Source organism: Lates calcarifer, linkage group LG5 (genome assembly GCF_001640805.2).
Source record: "Lates calcarifer isolate ASB-BC8 linkage group LG5, TLL_Latcal_v3, whole genome shotgun sequence".
In the NCBI taxonomy this organism is placed as follows: Eukaryota; Metazoa; Chordata; class Actinopteri; family Centropomidae; genus Lates; species Lates calcarifer.
Genome location: NC_066837.1, coordinates 14,041,244 through 14,067,929, shown reverse-complemented (window position 1 = coordinate 14,067,929; position 26,686 = coordinate 14,041,244). Strand labels below are relative to the sequence as shown.

General features: G+C 40.3%; 1 protein-coding gene across 3 annotated transcripts in view; it reads left to right on the top strand.

Annotated features, from left to right (window-relative positions):
* Window positions 1-24,487, top strand: part of ndst3 (N-deacetylase/N-sulfotransferase (heparan glucosaminyl) 3) — a 41,662-nt gene extending 17,175 nt beyond the window's left edge. For 2 of the 3 annotated variants that reach the window (XM_018695839.2, XM_018695840.2), the window contains 10 exons: window positions 5,057-5,185; window positions 13,793-13,975; window positions 14,451-14,547; window positions 15,531-15,654; window positions 16,238-16,412; window positions 16,855-17,025; window positions 18,084-18,193; window positions 21,287-21,389; window positions 22,429-22,539; window positions 23,298-24,487. In XM_018695839.2, the coding sequence (XP_018551355.1) occupies window positions 5,057-5,185; window positions 13,793-13,975; window positions 14,451-14,547; window positions 15,531-15,654; window positions 16,238-16,412; window positions 16,855-17,025; window positions 18,084-18,193; window positions 21,287-21,389; window positions 22,429-22,539; window positions 23,298-23,327 (1,233 nt within the window). In that variant the 3' untranslated portion in view covers window positions 23,328-24,487. Of the gene's footprint in view, window positions 1-5,056; window positions 5,186-13,792; window positions 13,976-14,450; window positions 14,548-15,530; window positions 15,655-16,237; window positions 16,413-16,854; window positions 17,026-18,083; window positions 18,194-21,286; window positions 21,390-22,428; window positions 22,540-23,292 lie in introns of all 3 variants that reach the window. The other variant, XM_018695841.2, reaches the window with a different exon arrangement.
* Window positions 24,488-26,686: the final 2,199 nt, after the last annotated feature.

Here is a 26,686-nt window from a genome sequence, read left to right as displayed (position 1 = left end):
GTCAGTGTTGGTGCTGTGTGCAGACACATTTTATAAAATATGTTGGCCTGGAAGACAGAGGACAGATGTGTGTGTTGTCTGACAAAGAGAGGTGAGGCTGGTCAGATAAACATGACAAATATCACAGCCAAGTGCTTTTTAAAAAAAAGTTATCATGCGTGTTTCGCAGCATAAAACGGTCGATCACGCATGGGGCTCGTGAATCAAACCAAACACTCAAAGCACGTTATGTAGTGTCCTTGCCTGCCAGGAGGAAAAACGATTTGCTTAATTCAATCTGACTGAAATTAAAACAATGAATTGTAAATTGTTAGAGGAACTAAATCAAAGCAAGCCTTAAATGCAGAATCATCTAGTACGAGAGTCTGTTTGGATGTGTTGCTTCACTGCTCTTTTCTTTTATCTTACTTTGAAGAACAGTTTTCATCTGCTGTCTCTTTGTGCAAATAAGTGTTTGCTGAATAGTAAATTGTGTGCTGATTGTTTCTTGTGGTCCTAAACAGAAAATCAATGATGCTGTGCGTGGTGTGTAACCTCTGCGCTTGTGTGTGTGTGTTTGAGTGTGTATGCGCGCGATATGAATTCTTTGACCTCGTCTCACCACAGCATGCTCAGGTCCACGTTGATTCAGTATTTAAATGGCTTTCCAATGTGGCTGAAGGGGTGAGCTTTTCTGTGTGCATGCGTGTGTGCTTGTTTGTACGTATGTATATGTGCATTGTGTGTGTATCACAGAATAAGGATCTAGTGATGAGAGCGTCTCTACACTTTAATGCCTCAATAAGTGATTCATCAGTTACTGTTTGAGACAGCAATAGAATAAAACTCTTGTCACCCATTTCACCTAAGCAAGTTGTCTTCGTCCCTCCCTCTGTCTGTCCTCCTCCTCCTCTTCATTCACCTGTCAGTCAGGCTCTTTGTCAGTGTGCACAACTGCTCCCTTATTGACAAAAGAACCAATCACATCTGACACCGAAATTACCAGTCCACGGTGTTCTGCTGTATTTGGGTCTTGAGCAAACAATTTGCACAGACAGCTATGTCAATTTCCTAATCAGTCTTAGAAGTTTGCTTTTATTTCTTGTCATCTTGTCAAAGCATCTTAAAAGACAGCCATTTAATCCAGCTTCCTTTCAATACAATACCAAGCTGACAGTTTGACAGGCTATAATGTAATATTATACATTATCAATACTAAAAAAAATAAATAAATAAATAAAAAACATATTCAAAACTTAACAACATGACATATCACAGAGAATGACAGAAAATGGAAGAAACAACAAAGAACAAACTGGCAGAAAATGAAAAAAAAACTTTTATTTTACACCAGAAGAAAAGATTGTTTGAAGAAAAGTTGAAGAGGAGGTAAAGTCTGAAATGAAATTAAACGCCAAACAAAAAATTACTCTCAACCCCAGTGATTGATGCTGCTGTTCTCTGAACACTGTTTTTGAAACTTTTGTTTCCATTGTCATTCAAATAAAACTATTGATGGGTTTTATTGGCTGGAGTAAACCTCTTTTCTATTTTTTCGAGTTTAGAATTGTGTTCATGAACTGAAATCACACTGGTAGAGGGGCAAGGACACATGCAAATCAGATTCATTGTCAAATGGTGATCACGTAGAGATATCAGCTAAACTCTCGTCTCTCAGGTCTTTCAGGAGATAAAGGGAGTTGTGATGACTTGGTGATCATGTTGCTTAAGCTAGACTCCAGAGTGAGGGAAGAAAAACACAGCTCACAGCCACCTCTGTCCAAGAGACACCACCCTCCTCCAGTGCTAGCTAGTTAGCTCAGAGGTCTTCTAGAGGAATCTCATGTAACGCAGCTGAGTACAGGCATTTTTTAATTCTCAGAAGCAAATGTTAGTATGAAATTACGTCTGTGTGTGAGCCCATATGAATTAGACTTATTTGCTAATGGTGGTCTCATAGTCAACCAGTATATGTTGCTCTCAAGTTCAATATACTCTGTAATTATCCCTCAGAGATTTTGATTATGTCACATGACCTTCATCAGCATATAGAGTTTGCTTAGTTGTCAGTGATTTTGCAGATGTTAAAATTTTCAATTTTCTAGTTGCTTGAAAGCAATCTTCATCCTCATCATCAGCAAATTACCATCATGTGCTGACCAAAATCATGTGATATGATCAAAAGCTACACAACAGGTACTAAATGGACCTTGAAGTCACATTGTTCTGTCAAATTCTATTTACAAAACAGTATACATATACACATAAAATAAAATTAAAAATTAAAATTATAATAATATATACACATATACACAAATATGTATTGTAGTCATTATTAAATATTTAAATCTGAGAGGCAGTGTGAAAGCAGAGCAGGAATATAGGGAAAGGCCCATCTCTTGCTCCAAGACATTGCATGCTGCACTGACTAAATAGCAAAGGGAGGCCTAGGAAAAAGAAGAAGAAGAAAAAAAAGAAAAATAACAAACTCAAACTCAGCTCTTGGAGGCGGAACATTTTTCTGAGAGGCAGTTTGTGTGATGGTATGTGCGTGTGTATGTATGTGCAACTCAGTCCATGCTGAATTTGAATTTTAAATCACTTCACCATAAACTGGCTGGCGAGCTCTCAGATTCCACTAATTCATCTAGCCTCCTGACCTCTTGTAAAGTTACTCGGGGCCATCATTCACATCCTCCCCATTTTCTTTACCTTTCACATTTTTTCACTTCCAATTTTTCTTGCAATTTCTGTCTATTAATCTCTCTCTCCCCTGCCTCTCACTCCATCTTTGTTTGCTCAGAGGAGGACAGCATGTTGTCTTAAGGCTGTAAAATTGGTGTTTGTGTGTCTCTGTCAGCAGATTGAGAGCCACCCACTGGACCCACAGTATCAGAACAAATCAGACTGAGATATGGGTTTGTGTGTGTGTGTGTGCACCTGCACAAACATGCATACTTGTGTGTGTGTATTTCTTTTTAAAATGTACTATATCAGTTTGAGCTATAGCTCTGTGGATAATTGGTTTGGTGAAATAGTGCTGAGTGTCTGTGGCTCTGGTGGCCTTCTCTCTCTCTCTCTCTCTCTCCTCTCTCTGTCTCTCCTCTCTCTCTCTTTCTCTCGCTCTCTCAATGTCTCTCTGCCTCTCTCTCTCTCTTTTCTCTCGCTCTCTCAATGTCTCTCTGCCTCTCCTCTCTCTCTCTCTTTCTCTCTCTCTTGTGTATGTGTGAGTGTGAACGAGTCTGCAGTGTTTTATAGATAAACCAATATCTGCGCTTCCAGCCTTTACTCTCTATTTCACACAGAGAAGTGCTCCACAAGGAGTTCACAATAAAGACTTTCTTCTCTTTTCTTCTCCTCTTCTCCTCTTCTCCTCCTCTCTTCTCCTCATTTAATGATCTAATGAAAAGGCAATTAATTCATCAGCTATTAAACACATAATCTAGCACTATATTATTCTTTCATGGCTGTTTATATGTTTTTGGGCACATCATTTAAGGCTTTTTTAAAAATATAAGCATGAAGTAATTTAAATGCATAGTTACATTGGCCTAAAGACTTTTTGGCTTGTTTGGCATGTGTTATATGATGGTAATCTGTAAAGACTCCCTGATTATTCTAACATTAGATCATACAATTAAAGACAAAAACAATGTCACTGTTGTTGCATCAGTTGTTGCTGTCAGTTATCCAACCATAACATTGTCATATTTACTTGTAGTGATAAAGGGAGTCTGGGAAATTGACATGTGTGACTTTACTTTTGCCAATCATGGCACAGAGTATGCAGCTCACACAAAAGGTGTGACGGTGTAGTTTTAGTATTTTCATGGCCAAGGGTGCACAGCGCACCTGTTCGAGGTGGGATTAAAAGTAATCCACTATCATCTCATCCCGCTTAGGTAAACAGCAAGTCACCAAAATACCAAACAGGTGTTAGTGAGGGAGAAAAAAAAAAAACAGTGCCCCAGGAAGATTTAACTTCACCAGTGCAAATCAATGCGTTGTGCTATGCACCTGCATGAAAATAGGATCTCTGCTGCTGCAGTGAAGTAATCTCAGCTGGACAGCTCCTCAGGAGTCAAAACCCAAGCACACTGGAGGCAGTAAATGGTGTCTCCTCTGACACCCCTAATTTGACTCTTATAGGCCTTTTTCACAGCAGACGTGTTGACTTGTCATTACAAGAAAAGCACAGGTGGAACTAATAACATTTAATGATGGCTCCTTTCTATTTAAGTGTCCCAGTATGGCTGTGTCAGTGAGCCAGCGCGCACAATAGCAGAGTCCTCAAACTGGAACACTGAAATGGAACAGGAGCCATCATTTATGTTATTAATTACACCTGTGTTTTTTATCCTGTGACAAGTCAAAATGCCAGCTGTGAAAACGGTCTGTTACACTCTGCAAGAATGTGACTCGAACCATCTGTAGAACTGGCATCTGTGCTTCTTCATGGCGATAGGTAACTTTACCATATGCTGTATGGCGCGACCCATCAGAATATCCCTGACCTGCTCAGTTGCCCACTTCTCATATTTAGAAACTGCTGAGTAGAAAGGCTTGACTGTATAGCTGAACATTTCATCCACACATCTGTCTTTTTTTATGCTGCTAGCTTATTTTTGTTATTCTAAGTCTTCTATCAAGTTGGTTTGTTTGTACTTAGGCCTTGAAAAAGGTGAGTGATTTGAAAAACCTCACACAGCACTAGCTGCTTTAGTTTCCTTTTCAATCTAAAATCATTGTAACATGGTTTCATATACCACTTAAAGGGAAACTCAATTTACATATAAAAGTCTGTTTACAGATCTCTGGGAGCACAAATTTTTATGTGGAAAAAGTTGAATAAAGCATTTGTGGCTCCAGAGGAAGCTGAGTGGAATGACTCTGATGAGTCATTGAAAACAACATATTCTCATTTTTTATCATAAAAGCATACAACACAAATTAGTACCTCCTGATCATATTTTGCTTAGTTGACTGTCATTATAAGATACATTTGTACTTTGTTTAAACTGAAGATATAAAACATATTAACAACTCCTCCCTTTGTTGCATGTCTCCGTGTGTGTAGGTGCTGCCTCGTCAGACATGTGGCTTGTTTACTCACACCATCTACTATAAGGAATACCCTGGCGGACCTAAAGAACTGGACAAAAGCATCCGTGGGGGAGAGCTGTTTCTCACTGTGCTACTAAACCCAGTGAGTCACAGAAACCACATACACAATCAAACACGCACTCTTACACATGCGAACGGATATACAGAGTGAGAAACAGGGAGGACTGTTACTTTCTATTTTGATTTTTGCACCTTAAAGAGGCACCAACTGGGTTCCCCGCGCTCTCTGTAAAGGTAACTTCCTCTCTGTCTGGTTCATTCTTTTTCATTTTTGCTTTGTGTGCGTGCGTGCGTGCATGTGTGTGAGTGCGTGTGTGTGTGTGTCTGTCTCTTTTCCTGTCAGGGGCTGCTTCTCACTGTGGAGCTCTGTTCATCTCCCCACTTTAAATTAGGTCTCACCACAGGGGGGTTGCTGTCACACACACACGCACACACACCCACACACACACACACACAAACACACATCCTCCCTCTTGCGCTTACCCCTGCTGCGTATGTCGGCTCAACTCGATTCTGCTTTGAATTAAGGAACAGAATTAGGTTTCGGTGGCAGTTAAGATGCTCACCCATGTGCATGTGCTCACAAGCGCGTGCAAGCCCGCTGTTAAAGGTAGGCATAGAAATTCACAGGAATCATCCCTAAACAATCTTTCTCTGAGTCACAACACACACATGTGCACATGCACAAACACACACAAAGATGCTCATGGAGCAGCAGTAGGCTGTATTGAAGTGTCAGGTAGGGGAGTGCTGAACTAGAGGAGCTGTCAGAACTCAGGGAACATCACAGAGTCAAGTGCAGCTTCGCACAACAACCCAATCTATCCCTTTCTTCTCTCTCTGCACCACTTTGTCTCTGTCTTTCTTTTTGTTATTCTTTCTTAATTCTTTCTTATTTTCTTTCACTCTTTTGTCTCTTTTCCTGACATCTTTCTTTTGTTTCTTTCATTTCTTTCTGTGTCTTTCTTTTGTTTTCCATTCTGTACTGTTTTATTTATTTTTATGTTTGTTTTTTTTTCTTTCATTCTTTCTATCCGCTGTGTCTCGGTTTATGTTTCTTTCTTTGAGCACAGTGTTGTTACTGGCTTTAAAAATTATAATAATATGTGACATTTCATATAACAAACTGGCATGAAGTGTGTAAAAATGACTGACATGACCAGTTTAAAAGGAATTAGAATCACAAACTTACGCTTATAAAATTTACATTAACTCACCTCCCCATTTAAAACATTTTCGGTGCAAATAATCACACAGAGCACAAATAATCACACAGAGCACACAGGCTGCCTTTTGGTCCCTAAAATCACCTTAGAGCACCCAGAAGATGGCTGGACTGAGTGCCTCCACAGTAAACACTCCTGCTCCATAAACTCAAGGCAATCCTAGTTTATTCATTCTGCTTTTTCCTGATGCCCCTAAAAGTGTTGTCAATATATTTTTCATTTCTGTTTAGAGATGTATAAACACAGCCTGATATCTGACCAAGGAAGTACCACTGGAGAATAAAATGCATTATTGTAAAACACACTGTATACATAATCTGTATTAGGTCAGAGTATTTTAACAGAGACTAAACATTCCTACCAGTAGGTCTTGTTTTAAAGGTCTCATCGTTAAGGAGACACAGCACATAATTAATGATGTGTTACCCATTTCTCATATAATGTCCCAGCAAACTCAAGAATGCAGCATTGATGATATACTAATGATAATGACCGAGATGGTCCTGGTAATTAACAATTATCTGACATGTTGTGGTTTTTTAAAGTGCAGTTATTATTATGCTAAATATGGTGATGCTCATTATAATTATAATAGTGTAATACTATAATAGCTTTATACTGTAAACCGTTTTTAAACACAGTTTTCTTAACTGGGTTATAAAATGCAATTAAACAACAACAAAATTAGCAATGTCAGGAAAATTAGATATTTCAGAACATTACAATAAATTAAATTAATTGAAAAAGCATAACATAACATAGAAAACTATTTTTGAAGAATATTACTTTGTAATAATAATATTAATGCTCAGTTTCAAATGTCAATGTCATCTGGGCTTTTTTTTTTTTTTTTTTTTGGTGGTGTTCATCTCATTTATATTGAAAAATCTCTCTTATGACAGTAGGGACTCAGCCACAAACATTTCTACAGGTAATTTAGGAATGTGTACTTGCGTGTGTGTGGTTTTGTGTGTGTGTGCCTATGCAACAGTTAACTGCTGAACCAACAGGGACATTTTTGAGGACTTTTGTTGGTCATGCTGTAAATCATGCAATCATTAAGTTTGAAACTCTTATTTTGAATTTATTTTAATTATAACCAAGAGGACCGAACCCACAACCTGATCATTTCAAAACAGACCTTTAACACCATGAACCATTTGGTCCAATGTTTATGAACTGTATTTCTTAGAGCCTGTGCTTCTTCACTCTGGGTGTTGGAGTTCAGAATTCACTGAGCCTCGTAAAAATTGGACCTCAGAACTTCCAAGCAGTCCAGCACATGGAGAGATTCATAGGCTCGTGGAGATAAAGGTGAAATATATGACCAAAAAGCTCATGTTGTTAAAGGATTGCTTGGAAGGTTTGAGGTTGTGAGTTTGATCCTTATGAGTCTCAGTGAATTTTGAAGTCCAACCCCCAAGGTGAAGGCTGAAAAAACATTCAGAGAGAAGCTCCCAGTGTGAAGGGGCCTCCGTGGTGTGGTGGGTATGTTTACAACCAGAAGGCTGACAAAAAATAGGTTCCTCCACTATGCAGTCTGCTAAATAGCCAACCTGTAGTCTGAAAGCTTGCCCGGGGCTACAAACCATCCAAGCTGTGGAGGAGTGTGAAAACACACACACACACACACACACAGACACACACTCACACTTATATATTACATAAGGGTTTCAAATTCTTCTTGAAAGCCAGAAACACACAGAGGCTAATTACATTTTGCCCTGTTTTCACTATCTTTTGTCCTTCTCTCTCACTCCATCCCTTTTGTAATCATAGTAATAAAAGACAGAACTCTTCTCGTGTTGTATCTCTTAATGAAGAGACGTATTAAACATAAAAGCAATTTAAACACTAAATGAGAGCTATCTGCCATGACGTTCATCTACACACACATACACATGTGCACACATACAGTACATACAAAAGGATGATTCATTTTCGCTTGTGCCTGCTATGTTTCCATTTGCAGACGCACAAGCTTTCATTAGTGTGTGCACTTTGCGTATGTAATCAATAGTGTTCTGTAACTCACTGCTTTAGTCCCCCGGGGATTTGCTATTGTTTGATGATCTGCACGTTGGTAACATTGTCACTTCCCATTCAGTGACTTTAAATCACATTTGGCCTGTGGTGGCAGTTTACCACTGATGACAACTAACATATTGGTTGGTCTGTATGGTGCATGTGCATGTACTGTATGTGTGTGTGCACGCATGAGTGGGTGTGTCCATGTGCGTTGGGATACTTTTGCATCGTTCTGGTCTGCATCAGCAGTCATTGAGCTCACCATCTCACATAAGCTTGACAATCGATTGGACGACCTAGACTCTGCAAACAGCCAATAGGGCACAAGTCATTCCCCAATAAATGGCCAGAGAGATGGTGAGAGAGAGTGAGGAGAGACAGGGAGAGCTGGGTGAGAAGGTGGCAGACAGATTGAGATTTAATTTTCAGGTCACGGCATCTTGTGTCACTTGAGAATCCAGACACATACAGAGAGGAAGTGATGCACATACAGACCCACACCCAGAAATACACACAAACACACACTAGTGCATATGTTTGTGTGTCCAAGTATCTGCCTATGTGTGCATGTGTATGTTTGTATAAATGTGTGTCTAGCTGACATAAGCAGAGCTGTAGACATATATCAGGGCTGACATTTAGCGCTTAGCTCTGCCACTAAGCTTATTAGCCAAACACCAAATATCAGCACAATCTCCCTCCTTCCTAGCTCTCTGTTTTACCCAGTGTGCACACTCACATCCCTCACCCTTTCTCTCCTAGCTGGGGCACTGGTGGCCTTCTATCGCTCTCCATCTTTTTTCCCTCTGTCTTTTTCTAATTTTCAACCTGTGCATGTTGACTGTGTTCACACATGTGAATCTTTCCACATTTCTTGTCTCATCTCCACTCCTTCCTTCCCTTTTTTCGTAGTCCTGCTGATTGCTACTGAAGGCTTTGGCAGCTCATCAACACATACACACACACACACACACACACAGTCACACATACACACACACACACACACACACACGCACACGCACACGCACACAATAAGCTTCATTCCAAACGGGTAGAAATTAGAAAGTGAGAGTAAAGCGGTGAAAGACGGCAGAAAGGACAAGGCTAGTAGATGCTGACTGGAGCAGTGAAAATAAATTGAATTGAAATCATTTTGCCGTATTGACATTCAGCTTTCAATTACCCACTGATGAGACAGAGACAGCGAGATGGACTGTGAGAAAGAAAGAGAGAAGAGAGCCACTGGAAGAGTGAGAAGGGGGGCGAGGACGATGACGGTGAAGGAAGGAGAATGAAAACGGGAGGGGGTGTGTAGGCTTCTTTTTAGTAGCAATAACAATTCAATCAGGGAGAAATGTATGTGGAACTAAGTGGTCTGTAATGGGAAACAGGCTGCTATAGCTACACATTGAAGGAGAGTGAAAGCAGCAGAGAAGACGGAGACAGACAAGGAGTGAGAGAGTGGTAGAGGCAAGAGGGCTATAGATAGATAGAAAGATAGATAGATCAAAACATCTCTGTACTTAGCTTCACTGCATCACTGTGTCCTATGTACATACTGTACAGTATTCTAATTACTGTATATATACTATAAACTGTATAGAAACTTGCATATATGAAATACATAAATATTTATAGTGTACTGCTCTGCACTTGGTATACAAGCATTTAACATATGTAACTGTTTTATACTAACAGGAAATTATATAATAATGTAGAGACAAAGAAAATAATACTGCCATCAAACTGCAATTTTAAATGCTCTGTCACTTGAACTTAATACAAACACAGCAAAACAGTTTCCAAAAACTTAGGAGTTTTCATTTCCAGCTGTAAGCACCTTCTGCATTTTGCTTGTGCAATGCATTGTGGGCCAGTAGTATCCATCATCAGTTCTTCGAAATGAAGAGTTCTTCAGGCTGTGTCCCAAAGCCATACTACTTATTAATTCTATACAGCATAGTATGTATGACATACTAATCATCATGGTCATAGCAGTTAGCATACTTATAAATCAACATATTTAACTGCTATTCTAACATTATAACATTATACCATAGTGCAACATTGGGCATTAATCAAACGGCCACCTACAGTTAGTTTTATTTTTTCTTCCAGCTGTGAGTGGTTCTTTCATTTGCTTTGTGTATTGCATTGTGGCAGAATAATGTCCATAGACGGGACACTCAAAAATTGACTGTAATTTGGACGCATACCATCTGGTTTGAGTGTTCTTTATCGGGTGATTTTTCCACTATGAAGACACTTCATACTCAAAACCTGCTTAGAATTATTATGCTTTTGTCCTTTTATGATTCAGCAGTGGCAAAGATACTGCCGCAGTTTACATGTATTTATTTTATATGTATAATTTATTGTATAATTAATGTATTTTTACCGTATCAGACAAAAACAACATTTTAAGACAGACCTTTCACATACTAAGATAGATAGATAGATAGATAGATAGATAGATAGATAGATAGATAGATGGATGGAAGAGTGGAAAAAAATTCCATCCTCAACCAAAGGCCAGTAAAACAAGTAATTTCTTCAAAAATGCAATCATGTTAGAGGGGATTGGAACATGTCACAAACTCAAATACACGACTGATGTTCTCTTAATCTTCCAAGACATGGCATCTGTGTGTGTATGTGAGTATTTGTGTGCTCATGTGTGTATGGATTTTTAAGAACATCCCTCCATGTTGGACTGACATGCTTCATCAGAGCATCTAGGTCAGCATGAGATCGGAGAGAGGAGAAAAAAAAACAACATAAAGTGACTATTTGAGGAAGAAGAGAGGGTGAGAGCAAGACATTAAAAGGATGAGAAGAAGGAGGAGGAAATGAAGCTGCATTGGAGCAATGAGAGGAAAAGACAAGGGACAAAGATTAAAAGAGGGAGGCTGTGGGTTAGGGTTTATTTCCCTTATTTCTGCGCATCTCTCCCAGTCCAGTTCCATGTATGATTTGAGCCCAATTCTGGTGTTAAATTATTAGCGCGGTATTCTTTATTAAAGGCACATCGGGGACTCAAAGCAATCCAGTATTCAGGAAATGAGATGTGGCACTCGATGCTGAGAAAAGGTTTATATGGTTCAGTTAATTGAATTCTTCACCACAGTGAGTCCTTCCACCAAAAGGGTTAGGGGCTTGCACAGTGTCAGGAGATTAACACTCTCTCAAGTGGCTTTTTTGTTTTTTAATTCAGACTCACCTGCCAAGGTTACTCTCTATGTCTTTGTCTTTGTCAACCTCCTCTCTGTGCTTTTTTCTTTCTCTTTTTTCTACAGTTCTCCAATTACAAACACAAATCATCTTCTCTCGCCGCCTTTGTTTAATTTGGCAGCCAGTGCTTAAGCTCCATAATGAATGTTTCCATGTTCAATAACACTCAGATTCTCTCTCTCACCCCCACCTCTCTTTGTCTTTCTTTCTCTCTGTCTTTCATGCGCACACACCTGCAAATACACCACACACACATACATACAGTATACCCCATCTCTTCACAGCCTGAGTCAGACATCATAGGGTATTGAGTGGTTTGAAAGGAACATAAATCACTTTTTGATCACCTTGCCTGCTTTCAAAAAAAGAAAAAACAAAAAAAAAGCACAAAACAACAGCAAGAGAGAGGTGGGAGACTTCAACATTTTTTATAGCATCTTTTTTTTTTTTTACTTAGGTCAGATTTGTCTACATTCACTGTATTTCACTACAAGAGCTTTTAACTGGGAAATATTCCTCCTCAATCCCAAATGTGAATAGACGTTTTGGGGTGAGACTGTCAAATCTCACTTTTCTAAGAGTAGTGCTTCAAGTTCTCCATTCATTCTTTGAAGAGGGAGGTTTTAGGTTTTTGACATTACAATTCATTGGACACAAGGAGCAAGCAAGCAGATTTTACTGGCGTACATTTCTGTTGTTCCTGGTTTGGGCGTCTGGTGATGCCTTGACAGTGGTTCCACATTGTTGCTTTAACATCAGCTAGATTGATATGAAGCAGGCGAGGCTGGTTGGTGCACTGCTGGTTTGCTTAGAGTGAGCACAAGATAAGAAGGCAGTGGCAGATGCACACAATTGCGCTGGCATACACAAACGCACAAATGCATAAACAATTACCCTGACAAGCGCAGACACTTGCAAACACATAAAAAATCACTCTGACATGCATACCCTTGCTCTTCTCTCTTCTCTCTCTGTTGCTTTCTTTGTCACAGACGCACACAAGTATCCACACACATGTCTGTTCCTCTTTCTCCTTCCCACAGCGTCTCTCTCTCTCTCACACACACACATACACACACACACATGCCTCCCATCAGCATTCAGAGGCGATCAGTATTCTGAACAGCTTTCCAGGTCGGCCGGACGCTGATCCATCAAACCCCGACACCGTGTCGCTTTGTATCTACGGCAACCTTCAGCGTTAAAGAGGAGGACCGACAGTCCTCTGTCACCAGGAAATTCACTGTGTGTGTCTGTGTTCACATTCATAGGCATTCTCCCAAATATGCTGATACACAATCATTCATGCACATAGGCAGCAGACACACACACATGCTCACATCCACCAAATAATTCATATCTTAATGGCTGATGTTACTGTTTCATCCAGACACTTCACGTTCCCAAGCTCCCTCCAATCATAGAAGAAGCAAGTGTGTGTGTGTTTGTGTGTGTGTGTGTGTGTGTGTGTGTGCGCGAGCACGTGTGAGCGTGCGCATGCGTGCGTGTGTGTGTGTGTGTGTGTGTGTGTGCGTGCGCGTGCGTGTGTCTGCATTTGTCTGTAGCAGCTATCTTAGCTTGTCTCTTTGATCAGCCTATAAAAGCACTGAGGCGTGGACAGATAGCCTGGACCAACACACTATCGCTCCTTCACTCCTCCTGAGTCTCTCCTTTTCCCTCACACACATTAACCGCCATGAACACTCTCCGACACACTCTGAAACACTCTCTCGTGTGTGTAACTGCATCTCTCCCATCACCCAGTGGCTATGAGGAGTATTGTGCTGCCTCCTCAACTTTATCTGTTAGGAGCGGTGAATACATCAGTTTCAGTTTATCTGTCTTCCTTTTTATACGTGAAAGTGTATTGCTCTGAAAGTGAATATATAATCTTACATAACAAAAGTGAGTGTGTCACTTTGCAAAGTGATAGCAAATATTGATACCCGTTGGACAGCTACTCTGTTAGCGACTTTAAAACCATCACACGCTGAGAAATAATCTGTTTGCTTTCCACTGCGGCCACAACAACAGTAATTAGATTTACTGCGCTGCCTCAGTTTTTCACAAACACTGGAACTTGGGAAATTAGATTTTGACTTTATCACAATTTTGCACAATACAATAAGTATGTATTTCCCTCTCTCCATTCCTTCTCCCTTCTACCCCCCCACCCCTTCTTTGTCTCTGTTTCTTCACTCCAGATCAGTATATTCATGACCCACCTGTCTAACTATGGCAATGATCGACTAGGTCTTTACACATTCGTCCACCTGGCCTCCTTTCTCCGCTCATGGACAAACCTGAGACTCCACACACTCCCGCCTGTGCAGCTCGCACACAAATACTTCCAGCTTTTCCCCGAACAAAGGAACCCTCTCTGGCAGGTGTGTTTGCATGGGTATTTGCCTGCATGTATGGGCTTGTGTGCTTCTGCACATCTGTCTGTACATTTCTACTGTGTATTTGCATGCAGTAAGGTATTCTTATTATGTAGATTGAAAAATATTGAGGAGGTAAACAGACTGCATGAGATTTGTGATTTAGGTGAAGTGGAGTGGTGAAAAAAAAATCATTTTGCATGAATTGACTCAGCAGAACCCTGAAATAAATTGGTGTACAGATGATCAAGAATTGGATTGGCACTTTAATTCTGATGTGTTTAACTTGGCCTGGAAAAGAAGGTGGACTATTTTACTAGTATTTAATTTGATATGGGCTGAATGATGGTATACATGACACAATAACAGAAACTTCATTCATTCTATTCAGTAAATCCTATGTGCACTTATGTGTTTGTATGCATTACATTATCTTCACATCATTACTTTAATCTATAATCCTTTGCCTCTGCTCCTGCAGAACCCATGTGATGACAAACGACATAAAGACATCTGGTCTAAAGAGAAAACCTGTGACAGGTTACCCAAGTTCATGGTCATAGGACCACAGAAAACAGGTAAGCTACAGACAAACACACACTCAGACATGCACGTGCAACAATGGGACTCCTTCTGTGTGCTCAGGTGTCTATATACCCCACATCAGAGCCCATTCATTTAATCCCCTCGCTCCTTTGGTCCTGTCAGAGGGAGACAAAGGAGGAGGCTCTTACCTCCTTTCTTCCACCCACATACTATCTACTTTAGATGCACAGAGATACAGTACAGAGCTACGGCCCTCTCCCTCTTTCTTTTTCTTACTCTGTCTCTATCAGAGGGGCAAAAAGAAGAGGAGATTATTAACAATCTGTATACGCTACATGGGTCCAGAGTGTGTGCCTCCATGTGATTCCAGGAATTCTAATTACTGGTGTTTGGTGTGAGAGGTGAGGAGGGTCCATACTACTGCTAATTAACCAGGTGATAATTTTCTAAATGGGAGGAAGGGTCATTATAGCAACATTAGCAGCCTAGCAACAATTACAGTACAATAATTTCTCATTTTATTGGAAGGGTGTGCCTTGCATGTCAGAGATGTTAAAGCAAATGGGAGACAGGGTGAGGGGGGAGGGGTGTAGCAGGATGTGTGAGAATAAGTGTACAGGGAACGGGGCAAAAAGAGAGCTGCTGAGGGTGAAACTGAGGGCACAACCAAAGCCCCAGTGCTGATTGGTGTCAAATGGTTTTGAATCATTTGATGGGGCGGCCTGTGATCCTTGCACACACACACTCTCTCTCTCTCTCTCTCACACACACACGCACACACACACACACACACACACACACGCGCGCGCACACACACACACACACACACACACACACAGTGTATTCTCAACAAGATATAAATCTTGTGGAGGGAGAAGTCATCCAGAATGGATCAGTGGATGACAGCTCTCACATATACTGACACACACACACACACACACACACACACACACACAGACTACTCTCTGCTGAGCTGAATTAACGAGCCAGTTATGAATTATGCCCTTTCTTCCAGGAACGACAGCACTTTATCTCTTCTTACTCATGCATCCCTCCATCTCCAGTAACTTCCCCAGTCCAAAGACTTACGAAGAGGTCCAGTTCTTCAACACCAACAACTACCACAAAGGAATTGACTGGTGATAACACTTATGACCACACACACACACATATATATTCTTTTTGCCTTTTATTAGTCAAAACCTAAGGTGAAATGAAAGATTATAAACAACACTTACTTATTTTGTGAAGTTCTTACAAGGTGCCATGTGTCTTGCAGACGTCAATGATACATTAAGCAGCGCAAAACAGTTCAACAGCATCTTCAAAATTATCCTTTAAGCTTGGAAACATAAGCCAACAGACATATGGCTGCCTAAATTGACCCATAAACGGGTTACTTAGCTGACAGAGACACATCTGGTGCATTCTCCGAAGTCATCTAGAAAAGACTTGACTCTGAAAATTCTTCATTAAACACTGTTCACATTATATCGTCAAGTTTATTTTGGGCTCAATGACTGAGCACAGATAAAGGGTATAAGTTTTTGACTTTAGAAGTTGTGTGTGACTTTGAAAAAATGTTTAAGAATTTAGTAAATGTATGCTCCGGGTGACTGAGTTTGCAGTAATGATGAGGTGCTTTTGTATGAGGCGTACATCATGAGTATGTGCACATGTATTTTTATTTCTTCTCAATTTTCTGTGTGTCTCTTGCCTCAGGTACATGGAGTTTTTCCCTGTGCCCTCTAATGTTAGCACGGACTTCCTGTTTGAGAAGAGCGCTAACTATTTCCCCTCAGAGGAGTCCCCGAGGCGAGCTGCTGCCCTCCTGCCCAAGGCCAAGATCATCACCCTGCTCATCAACCCCTCTGACAGGGCCTACAGCTGGTACCAGGTACATACGCAAACACACACAGAATATATTAGATGCCAGTGCCCGCCTAAGTAAGTATTTTTAACTCTCTACCGCTGCCTACTTCATATGACATACTTCATCTCTGTATTGATTTGAATTGAGTTTTTTTCCAAGATTGTGTATGGGGTCTTTTTTCTCTGTGTGAGTGTGGAGTTAATGAGCCTGATTTATCTCCACATCTCAGTATGGGAAATGTCACACGATCCTGAAATCTTCTGCTTAAGTCTGTTTGATTAATGAGACATAAATGTCAACAACATACCAGCTTGAATGTTATGTCATTGTCCACAATATAAAGTCTCTCTCATGCAAGGTTGTGAATATATCACTTGATGTTTTAGAGAGGTTGAATGAGAGCAATTGTACTATCAGAGTGAGCTCTTTGAAGCCTCATCTGGCTGTATCTGTCTGACCTCCCCAGCATCAGAGAGCTCATGAGGACCACGCCGCCCTACGGTTCACCTTCTATGATGTCATCAGTGCAAAACCGGGAGCACCAGCCGAGCTGCGCTCCCTACAGAGCCGCTGTCTCATCCCCGGTCTCTACTCCACACACCTAGAGAGGTGGCTCACGTACTATCCTGCTAACCAGGTACACACAGGCATTGTACAGTATGTAATGTTAAGAACTTGATGTGAGTTGTTCACAACATTTGAGGACACAATTGAAGTGATGGTAACTATGCATATGCTCAGTTCCCACTTTATTATCTTTACAGTCCAGTGCAATCCAATACAAATGTTTTGCCATAGAGTCTAATTTTATGATGCCTGTAATGTTCAGTTTTTGTTGACATTGTCATAGATGTGTTATCAAAGTCAAAGTCTGCTTTATTGTCAATTCTGCCATATGTACACACATACAGGGGATTGAAATTACGCTACTCTTAGACCCACACTGCAGCAAGTTAAACACATGAAAAACAGTATACACCTAATAGAAAAATATATGTAAAAAATATTTTAAAAAATAAATTAAAAAAGTAAACATCTACAACACAACAACAGGTCAATAAATATGACTTAAGGCACATAACAGGTTAATACCAGGTTAAAGTGGCATGTTTTAGGACTGATGTCATAGTAAATGTATTTTACTGGACATTATTGTTATTTTGAGAGGTGTTTCTAATATTCTGCTCCCCTCATGTATGTAAAACAACACCACCTCTATCTAACTATGACCTCAGTAATTATCATATAATTCACACATCAAGAAAAAACTCTATAATCATTGATTTAATGACAGAGCTGTTGAACTAAATTTGAACAGATTGTACAGGCGTACTTAATGAAGTGGTCACTGAGTGGTGTACTTTGCGTTACTTTATGATGTCTTTATTTTAGTGCTTAGATGGGAACGTTCATACAGTAACACTTCCCTGCACAGTGCCTGCAGGAGCTACTAACTGTTCAGCCTGGTAGGGCGATACATTCTAAGAGGAAAAGAGTAAAATGATATATTACATCTACTGTCAGAGCTCTGCTTTCCAGTTTTTGTGGCGGTCGTTAAAGTGGATCAAGATGCACTGAAGAAACTGTCTCTGTGCTTTTATTTTTACCCAGTAACTGAACTTGTTGCAATTCAGTAACCAGTTAGTTAATAGTAGCCAGTAGCCAGGGTTACAGTATGGATGTATCTGTGTGTAGGTGATGATCATAGATGGCCATCAGCTCAGAACTGACCCTGCAGCAGTAATGGATGAGGTCCAGAAGTTCCTGGGAGTCACACCTCATTTCAACTACTCCCAGGCCCTTACGTAAGTCTCTCATACAGTATGTCAGTGTCTCTCTCTCTCTATCTATCTATCTCCTTCTCACTTTCTCTCTTCAGTCCCTGGTGTCCCTGGGGTAAGGGCACCCTTCACCTGGTGTGCACTGTAATAGAGATGATTGTACAGATTTGAGTAGTATCGAGACCCTAAAGCCAAATCTGTGTGAAGCCTGACCTCTACTGGTGAACAGCAAGATGCTAAACTGATCATCTCCAACTTTTCCAGTCTTGTGCCAGGTTGTGTCACTCGCTGAATAGTACAACAGACAGTGACATCACCTGGCACCAAAGAGCAGCCAATAGCAGATGGTCAGTTCATTATTTGCTTTGAGCCATGAAATGTCCGGCTTTACACAGATTTAGGTTTGAGGTTTTATCAGTATTTGTATTCTCACAACAGAGAGAGCATAGAGGATATGTATACAAGATGGACAAGAGCAGAATGACATCATAAGCTGTATTTATTCTGACTGCCAGTAATAAATGATGGACACTTATATTTGGCTCACACTTCCAAACTCATCAGGAATATTAACATCAGATTACAGTTTGTCTAATTTTCTCATGCATTCGCAAATGATATTTATTTCATGTAACAAAGACATGAATTTGTTTTTGCAAGAACAGTTTGATGCCTATTCTTGTCAAGTGGTGAAGTCTCAGCCTCCTGAGCTGCTGGCCTGCGATCAAATCCCAACAGAACACTGACTGTCCTCTCACTTACACATCCTGCCTGTCTGTGTCACAGCTGTCTGAAAATGTTTTTTTAAAAGGTTAGTGCACTGCACAGTGTCAGTCCAGAAGAACTAAAACAACAAAGGCACCGCTGCCAGTAACCAAGATAAATCACTAATGTAGCTTTTGTGAACTAAATATATTCTTTGCTGTTTTTCACAACAGACAAAAAAGGTCTGATGATGATGCTGATGATGTTAATTTACTATAGTTGTTCTGAACATTCCTGTGTCTCTAAAAGCAAACAGCATTTGCCAGCTAATGCACATCCTCAATATTTATTAATACAACATCAACATCATGTGCTTATTCTGTAAAACACATGTAATATACTGTACAACCAGTGTGTTCTGATATTATTAGCTTGTGTAATATGTTGAAAAGGATTCCTAAAATTTTTTTTGTACAACTCAAGAGAATCAGCTCTGGCCTCTTGATGGCCTATTTCAACTCATTCTCCATTAGAGATGTTGCATGTGACCTTTAAGTTTGGGAGAAGTGGTAAACTGTTTATTTCTCAAGCACCACTCATCAGAATGCAATCTGCCTGTGAGCCCTCAAATCTCCAGACAGGGACATCTAGAATTTGTAGCTCAGATTGGGACAGAGAGTGCCTCTGTCTTGAATCACAAGCCCACATGCATACAAATAGTTTGTAAAGAGATGCATTTTGACAGAATAATAAGGAAGCTGTTTGTGTGCGTGTGTGTGTGTGTGTCTTCATGTGTGTGTGTGTGTGTGTGTGTGTGTGTTGTGGGTGAAGAACGAGTGATACAAAAGCCTAATCTTTCTTTTCTCCTTCTCATTCTTTTGACATCGCAGCAGTCTGACAGATCCTCAACACTGGAGCCTATTTATTTAATCCCCCCTCTCCTTTCGTCCTCCTGTCCTGTCAGAGAAAAACTGACAGAGAACCACTTAACTCTTTTTTTCGCTTTTACTCACCCACTGATGCATGCAGATAAAGAGCAATATTTGCATCTTATACCCTGACTGCCAAATGGCAGTTAACAATAATGTACTGTACATATATAAATCTACATGCATGCATATGTATTGATGCATATACACTATATACACACAACAACAAGCACATTTACTTTGCTTTGAAAGTCACCAACCATCTTCTTGCCTGTGACAGGTTTTCACATAATGTGCTGCTGGGGTGCTACAGTCTTTGCTCTCTGCTAATGAGAAAGGCAGTTTGGTTTCATATGAGATGATTAGAGAGCCAATGAGGGAGAAATCACATTTCAGAGAATATTTTGCCTTAACATTTTTTTATACAGTCAGTTATGAATTTAACATCATTCTCAGGTAAAGATATTCCCCAGTGATTATACTTCTTTCAAGAGCCACACTTTCTGACATCTGCTCTTTCTAATAGTGAGGTTGTGAGCACTCTCTTTAACTGGTCATGTGAAGTCAATAACCTTTCACTGAATAAGAATGCCCTGACTATGAAACATACATTCTCCATATGTTGTATTTAACCTCTATCAAATGTTTTGTATGTATGTTTAGATAAAATAGAACGAAAAAATGAAAATATGTATGTATAAAAATGTAATCTAGTATTAATCACAGAAAAAGAAAAGTGACAGGAGTGCTTCTGGTGTCCCCTGTACCCACTGGTGCTTCTTGAGGGGAGAAAAGTCTTTTAAAAAAGGGAAAAAATATATGCTTTAATCCACTGGTATAAAGAATCCAATTCCAGGCACTCCACTGGGTGTTTAAAAATATAAAACCTTAATTAATATGGGTTAGCACATTATAAAAATCAAACCAACTCATACTGGCACAGCTGCCTTCCTTAGGGCATCTTTACACACAACAAACCCACACCAGCAAGTAAAGTAGTCACATTTTGAAATTAGATTTGCATAGAATGGAGTAAATAAAACAACAACAACATATAACCTATTTATATTTCTAATTCTATTGTGCTATCTCGTTTCAAGAATCACCGTTAACAGTGGATTACTGCACTAACACAAAAATGATGTGGGTCTGCGTTGAGAGACAGAGAGAGAGGCTGCACAACACAGAGGGGAGGGAGGGCGATAGAGAGAGACAGAGGGAGATGAAAAAAGACATATGCGACAATCAGAGAGACACCAAGAGCAAAAGAGTAAGAGACAGACCAGTCCAGTTTGTGAGTGTAAGATGGCCCACTTTTTCAGGCCTAATTTCCAAAAGAAGAAACACTTCCTAACACTTTTGCCAATGTGGCAGCACTGAGGTTTATTTTCAAAGCCAGCAATTTATTGGTAATTGTTTTCGTCCTGCCCTCCTTCTCTGTCTTTCTGCCTATATTTTCTCTGCCTTTCTCTTCTCCTCTCAGGTTTGACCCTCAGAAGGGCTTTTGGTGCCAGCTCCTTGAGGGAGGGAAGACAAAATGTTTGGGAAAGAGCAAAGGGAGGAAGTACCCTCCGATGGAGCCGGAGGTAAACTTATACTTTAAATTAAAATATATTAATGCTCAGGGGGGGAAAAATGATATATGCATTGAATGAAATGTTTTAAAAAGAGACAAACAAAAAAAGAAAACACAGCAGTCTGACTGACAGTGACAGCCCACACTACCCTCCATTGCGGTGGCAAAATTTCCCACAGGAGTCAGCATAGAGTTGGAAACTGTCAGCCAATCAGATCCAGCCAGAAAGTTACAACCTAATTATGAGGACTCAATAGTGACAGAACACCCGTGAGAGAGAGGATGGAGGGATTAGGATGGAGGGAGAAAGGTAGAAGGAGGAGAAAATCCAATCCATAAATCTTTGTCCTGGCTGCTGATTCCACAGAGGACACACCAGACCTGCCGACAATGAATCACACATTTGCTCTCCCATGAACACAAACACGCATATTTACAATTTGTCCTCCCACGTGTGCTCACACACGGCTAATGGCTGCACCTCAGTGTCACCTGTAATTAAACTGTATTTGAGTTTTTTACCAGGGGGACAGAGGGAGAGGACAGATGAGAAGGGAGGAGATGGCGGGTACACCAGGGAAGGAGAGAGGGGGAGAGATGAGGGATGCACACAGGGGGGAGAGCGATAATGGATCTCATGCATCCTTCATGTAATTTTCTCCCTCTCTCTAACCTCTCTTTTCTTAGCTCTGTTCATACCACTCGGCACTTAGTGGCCCTAAAGTCCTATTGAGGAGAAATAAACTAATCTAAAGATGGTGGCACATCATTAATCTCTCTCTATTTCTTGTTTGCCTACACCATGCTGTCTTTCTTATTTTCTCGTTTAAATATCCCTCTTTTCAACCCTTTTCCCACTCATTGCACTCCCTTCCCTTTTTGTTCTTGGCCTATGCCTTTCCTCCCTTTCTGGCCATTTTCCATATGTCCCTTTTACTTTCTTACCTTTATTCCCTCCCTATGTGTTTTATTTCCTCACTCTATCTCCCTCACTCCCCCATCTATGTCTGCTCATCAACCCTCCACTTCTTCCACACCTCTCTCTTCAGGCACGTGCATATCTCTCCAGGTATTACAGGGAACACAACGTGGAGCTGTCAAAGCTGCTGCACCGTCTCGGACAGCCCCTTCCCTCCTGGCTAAGAGAGGAGCTGCAGAAGGTCAGCAGCATTAAACTCCACGACACTCATCCCGTTAGCATGTACATGCAAGTCAAAGACTCTAAACTAAATTTCATCAGTGCATTGTATTGGAATGAATAGCAAAAAAAAAAATCTTAAAGCCCCTGAAAGCAGCTCTTTATAACATAAAATGTTCATTATTAAGTGACAACTAAGAAAAACAATTAAAGTACTCTAAAAGTCACATTTTTGTACTCTCAAAAACTCTGCATCATCAGGAGTGTGTGGCTTGTTCTGATTTGATTAATAATGCTGGCAACATAAGCAAACAACCTCCTAAAATAATGTATTTTATGGATACATCATACAAAGCAAGCAACTAAAGCAAAATGTTAGGATAGTGTGTCAATGGATAATACAACACACAAATGAAACAAGGTCAAGGTTTTCAACGTGTGAAGCGTCAGAGTGTAAATGCTTTTACTGACATCAGTCTCACCTTGATCTCTGCTCTTTTAATTCTGCAGTGCTCAACATTGTCTTTTTGCCTATGGATTTGTTTGTGCTGCTGATTGTTACTATTTATGAATCATAGGGAGTCACTTGATAAGTCCGTTAAGGTTCTCCAGCCCATTCACAGCATTCACAGCATGTTTTCTTTCTTATTTTCACGTTTGGCATTTGAATCAATAAGTAAACAAAATGTAATTTAATTACTTTTCACCCTCTTTTTTCCCCTGTTTCTCTGTGATTCCCTCTCAATCCCCTCCCTCTCTCCACCTCTTTCTTAAGGTTAGATAACCTTTGCGTCCATGAGCCAGGGTTAAAGGTCAAGGGGGTCAAAGACCAGGAAGTGACCAGGAGCACCTGACCTTCAGATGCACTGTGGCCTTTTAGTGAACCCTGAGGTGAAGGCGAGGACAGGGTGCCTTGTTTCTCCTAGGGACTGTGACACTGCTGAATGGAGCAGGAGTCATGGAAGGGCAAAGAAACTCAGTGGGCTGAAACTGAACTCCTGAATGGATGGATGGATGGATGGATGGATGGATGGATGGATGGATGGAGTGACAGTTTCAGGTGACTCTGAAGAAAGTGTGACTAAAAGGAAGGACCACATTATAATGATGAAGAGGACAGTAGGAGATGAGGAGCATTTGGCAAGTCTTTGATGCCCAAACCCTGTCCTGAACTGTGGTGAACTTTCATGCAGACCTGCAGTGACTTTGATGGTTATTTCTTTTTGTTTTATTTTCACCTTTAATTTATGATGCCAGAACAGCGCTGGTCAGCTGTACGTGGTTCCCATAGATATGACTTTGCACTAAGTTCTGTTCCACATATCTCCAAAACAAAAACAAAAAAACACCCTATGATGTTTGTTTTACTTTTGATAAGTTTTCTTTTTCTTTTTCTTCTTTTTTTTTGTCACACTGAGAGAGAATAAGCAGGGAAGATACGTGCATAGACTCAGGGTGAGTGACAGGCTGTTACTTCCCATGATAGGTTCTCATTGTTTTGTGAGTTAATTTTTTAAAGTGAAGCTAGTTTCTGGTAGATCTGGTAGCGTTGTTCACCCTTAGAGATGTCACATGAGGCTTTCACAGGAAAGTGTGGACTGGAAATGAGTCACTGAACTGAACCAAGATGCATTGCCTGCTCATTATTTTCCTGTGACAAGCCATGCAGAAGAACGCTGTGTCCATTTAGCAGAGCATGAGCGCTGATGATTTGAGTGCTAAGGACTGAGGAGACATGAGTTTGTGGGAAGGAAACTGACCAAACTGAGCCTAATGGATTTGACACTTAATTCCAAGACCCTTTCAGTAGCTACTGTAACTGCTTTTGTTTTGTCAGTGTCTCATTTAAGCCTCAACCTCCTTTTGTTCCCTTTTTAAAACCGGTGGCCTACATGATTTAGCTTCAATTTGAATGCAAAAAAATCCCTAAATGTCAAACACAGAAACCAAAATAAAAGACATGGATATGACTGACAGCATAAGATGTTGTTTTGTTTTCAATGACCAAGCCAACAGACAGAGCCACAGTGTGCAGGAACACACCTGCACACACACTTGCTGGCTGACTGTACGTCCTCTAAGGTAAGTGAAAATGAAACACAGTTTACTGTTTGAGGAGTTTGTATTGTAATGTTCAGTTCAAGCAACAAGGTTATTTCACTATAAGTAAGTACATTTACTGTACCTAAGTACAATTTTGAGGTAATTGTACTGTGTTGTAAGTGTTGAACTTTGTATTCCTACATTTATTTGATAACTGTGGGTAGTTGCAGATGCAGATTAATAACACAAAATATATTTTCTTCCAACACTGCAGTGTCAACTACGCTTTGTCAAACTGCAACATATAGATTTTTTGTTTTAATTGGTTCAAGCAGATTTTATCAAAGTAAGGAATTGTTGAGCTGCAAATCCTGGTTCAGTGCAGCCAGTCTGAAGATATTGATGAAGATATTTATTTTACATATTAATTAAACTTGCGTGAATCACACTCTAGTAGGCTACCATTTGTTGCAGGTGACACATTAGACCACAATGCATGATCATGATGAATCAGAAAAACATATTAGAATACATTTACTGCATTGTGTTAATTAATGATTCCTTGTGTTTCTTTTTTTTTTCCCTCTTTGTCTACCCCCATGTTTTTGCCTCTCGTGTGTGTGTGTGTGTGTGTGTGTGTGTTGTGTCGAGAGTGCAGCTCACCTCATCAGGCCTCATCACCTGTTTCACCTCCGCAGCTGCTCGTCATCAACTCATAGTAAAAGAACCCCTGCTCTCAGTGGTATAGTAACTTTTGGCTGCTCAGTATAGAAACTCTGAGTATTTTCCAGTGTGTCTGCTTGTGCTTTGACTAACCTGCTATTTCTTCGTGATCTCCTGTGCAAGTTCCACTGTCCTGCCACTTCCGTGCAGGCTGCCTCAAGCCTATTTATCTGCCAGTCCGCTATTTATCCTGCAAACCTCCAGCCAACCTTTTGTCTCATTCACCTGCCTGCTCCTGCCTTTGTCGCTCCTCATCATCCTCCCATCCAAACTCTTTTTTTTTTTTTTTTTTAATGAAATTCTTTTACCACTACCTCTGCTTCATTTCTGAGTCTGTTTTTTGGGGGCCTTTACAAAACCAAGCTTTGACAGTTTGTCCCCCATCACTTATAATGAAAGTGTGTTAGGAACTAATCTTTTGATATAATAATGATTTGTTTAATGATTACAGAAGGCAAAAACCTGTTTCAGTGTTCATATGGGAACCCGACTATTGAGAGGAAGGAAGTTATTAAGATGAACTTCCTTGAAGACGCAACATTGTAAGGGTTAGTGTTTTGATTCACTGCTGTAAAGGTTTCCAAGGCAGATCGTATATGTCAATCTGCTGTTGAGCTTTTTTTTTTCTCTCATCATAAAACACACTTGTAATAAACTATGAATGTGATGGAGGGCTTTCAGATCACCAAAGCAACAAGAGACGATGTTTAGCCATGAAGTTACAAAAGGAATCTGCTATCAGATTTATGTCTTAGGAAACTCAACACCACTGTCCAAACAAGTCTGGAAGATCAGAATGGAAGAGTTTAAGAGAAATCAGTGTGAGCAGCCCTTTAACAAATGTTCCACTCAAAGAACCTTTTTTTTTGGCAGAAACTGAATTATAAAACACACAATATGGTTTCCCATAAATCATTCTCTTTATTGACAGTAGCTTCATCCCTACAGTAGCCCACTGTGTTTGTAAACAGCCAGAGCTGACTGTGTAAAGGAAATAAATAATTGCAGGTATTCCAGTTATGGCTCATTTAGTAGGTTTGACCTGATTCACAGGGCTAGGTAACAACAGCAAAGCAGTCAGTGTAATTAATTCTCTAGTTTGCATATATTTGAAAAATTTAATGTTTCTGTTTCTATACTTTGTTGTAGTATTTCTGGTTTTATTTCGGTGTTTTCTTTCTGATTACACATCCCACTTCCTTACCCCTTGTGTCTCCTGGTCCTTTGATTGTTTGCCCCGCCCCAATGTGTTGCACCTGTGTCTCATTGTCCCCACTCTCCCTGTGTATTTAGACTGTGTGCTCCCTTCCCTCTGTGCCATTTCGTCCTCTTTCCTTGCTACTACTATATTTCTTTGAGTTTTTGCTTTCTAGTGTTTTTTTTTTTTCTGTTTTTTGACCTCG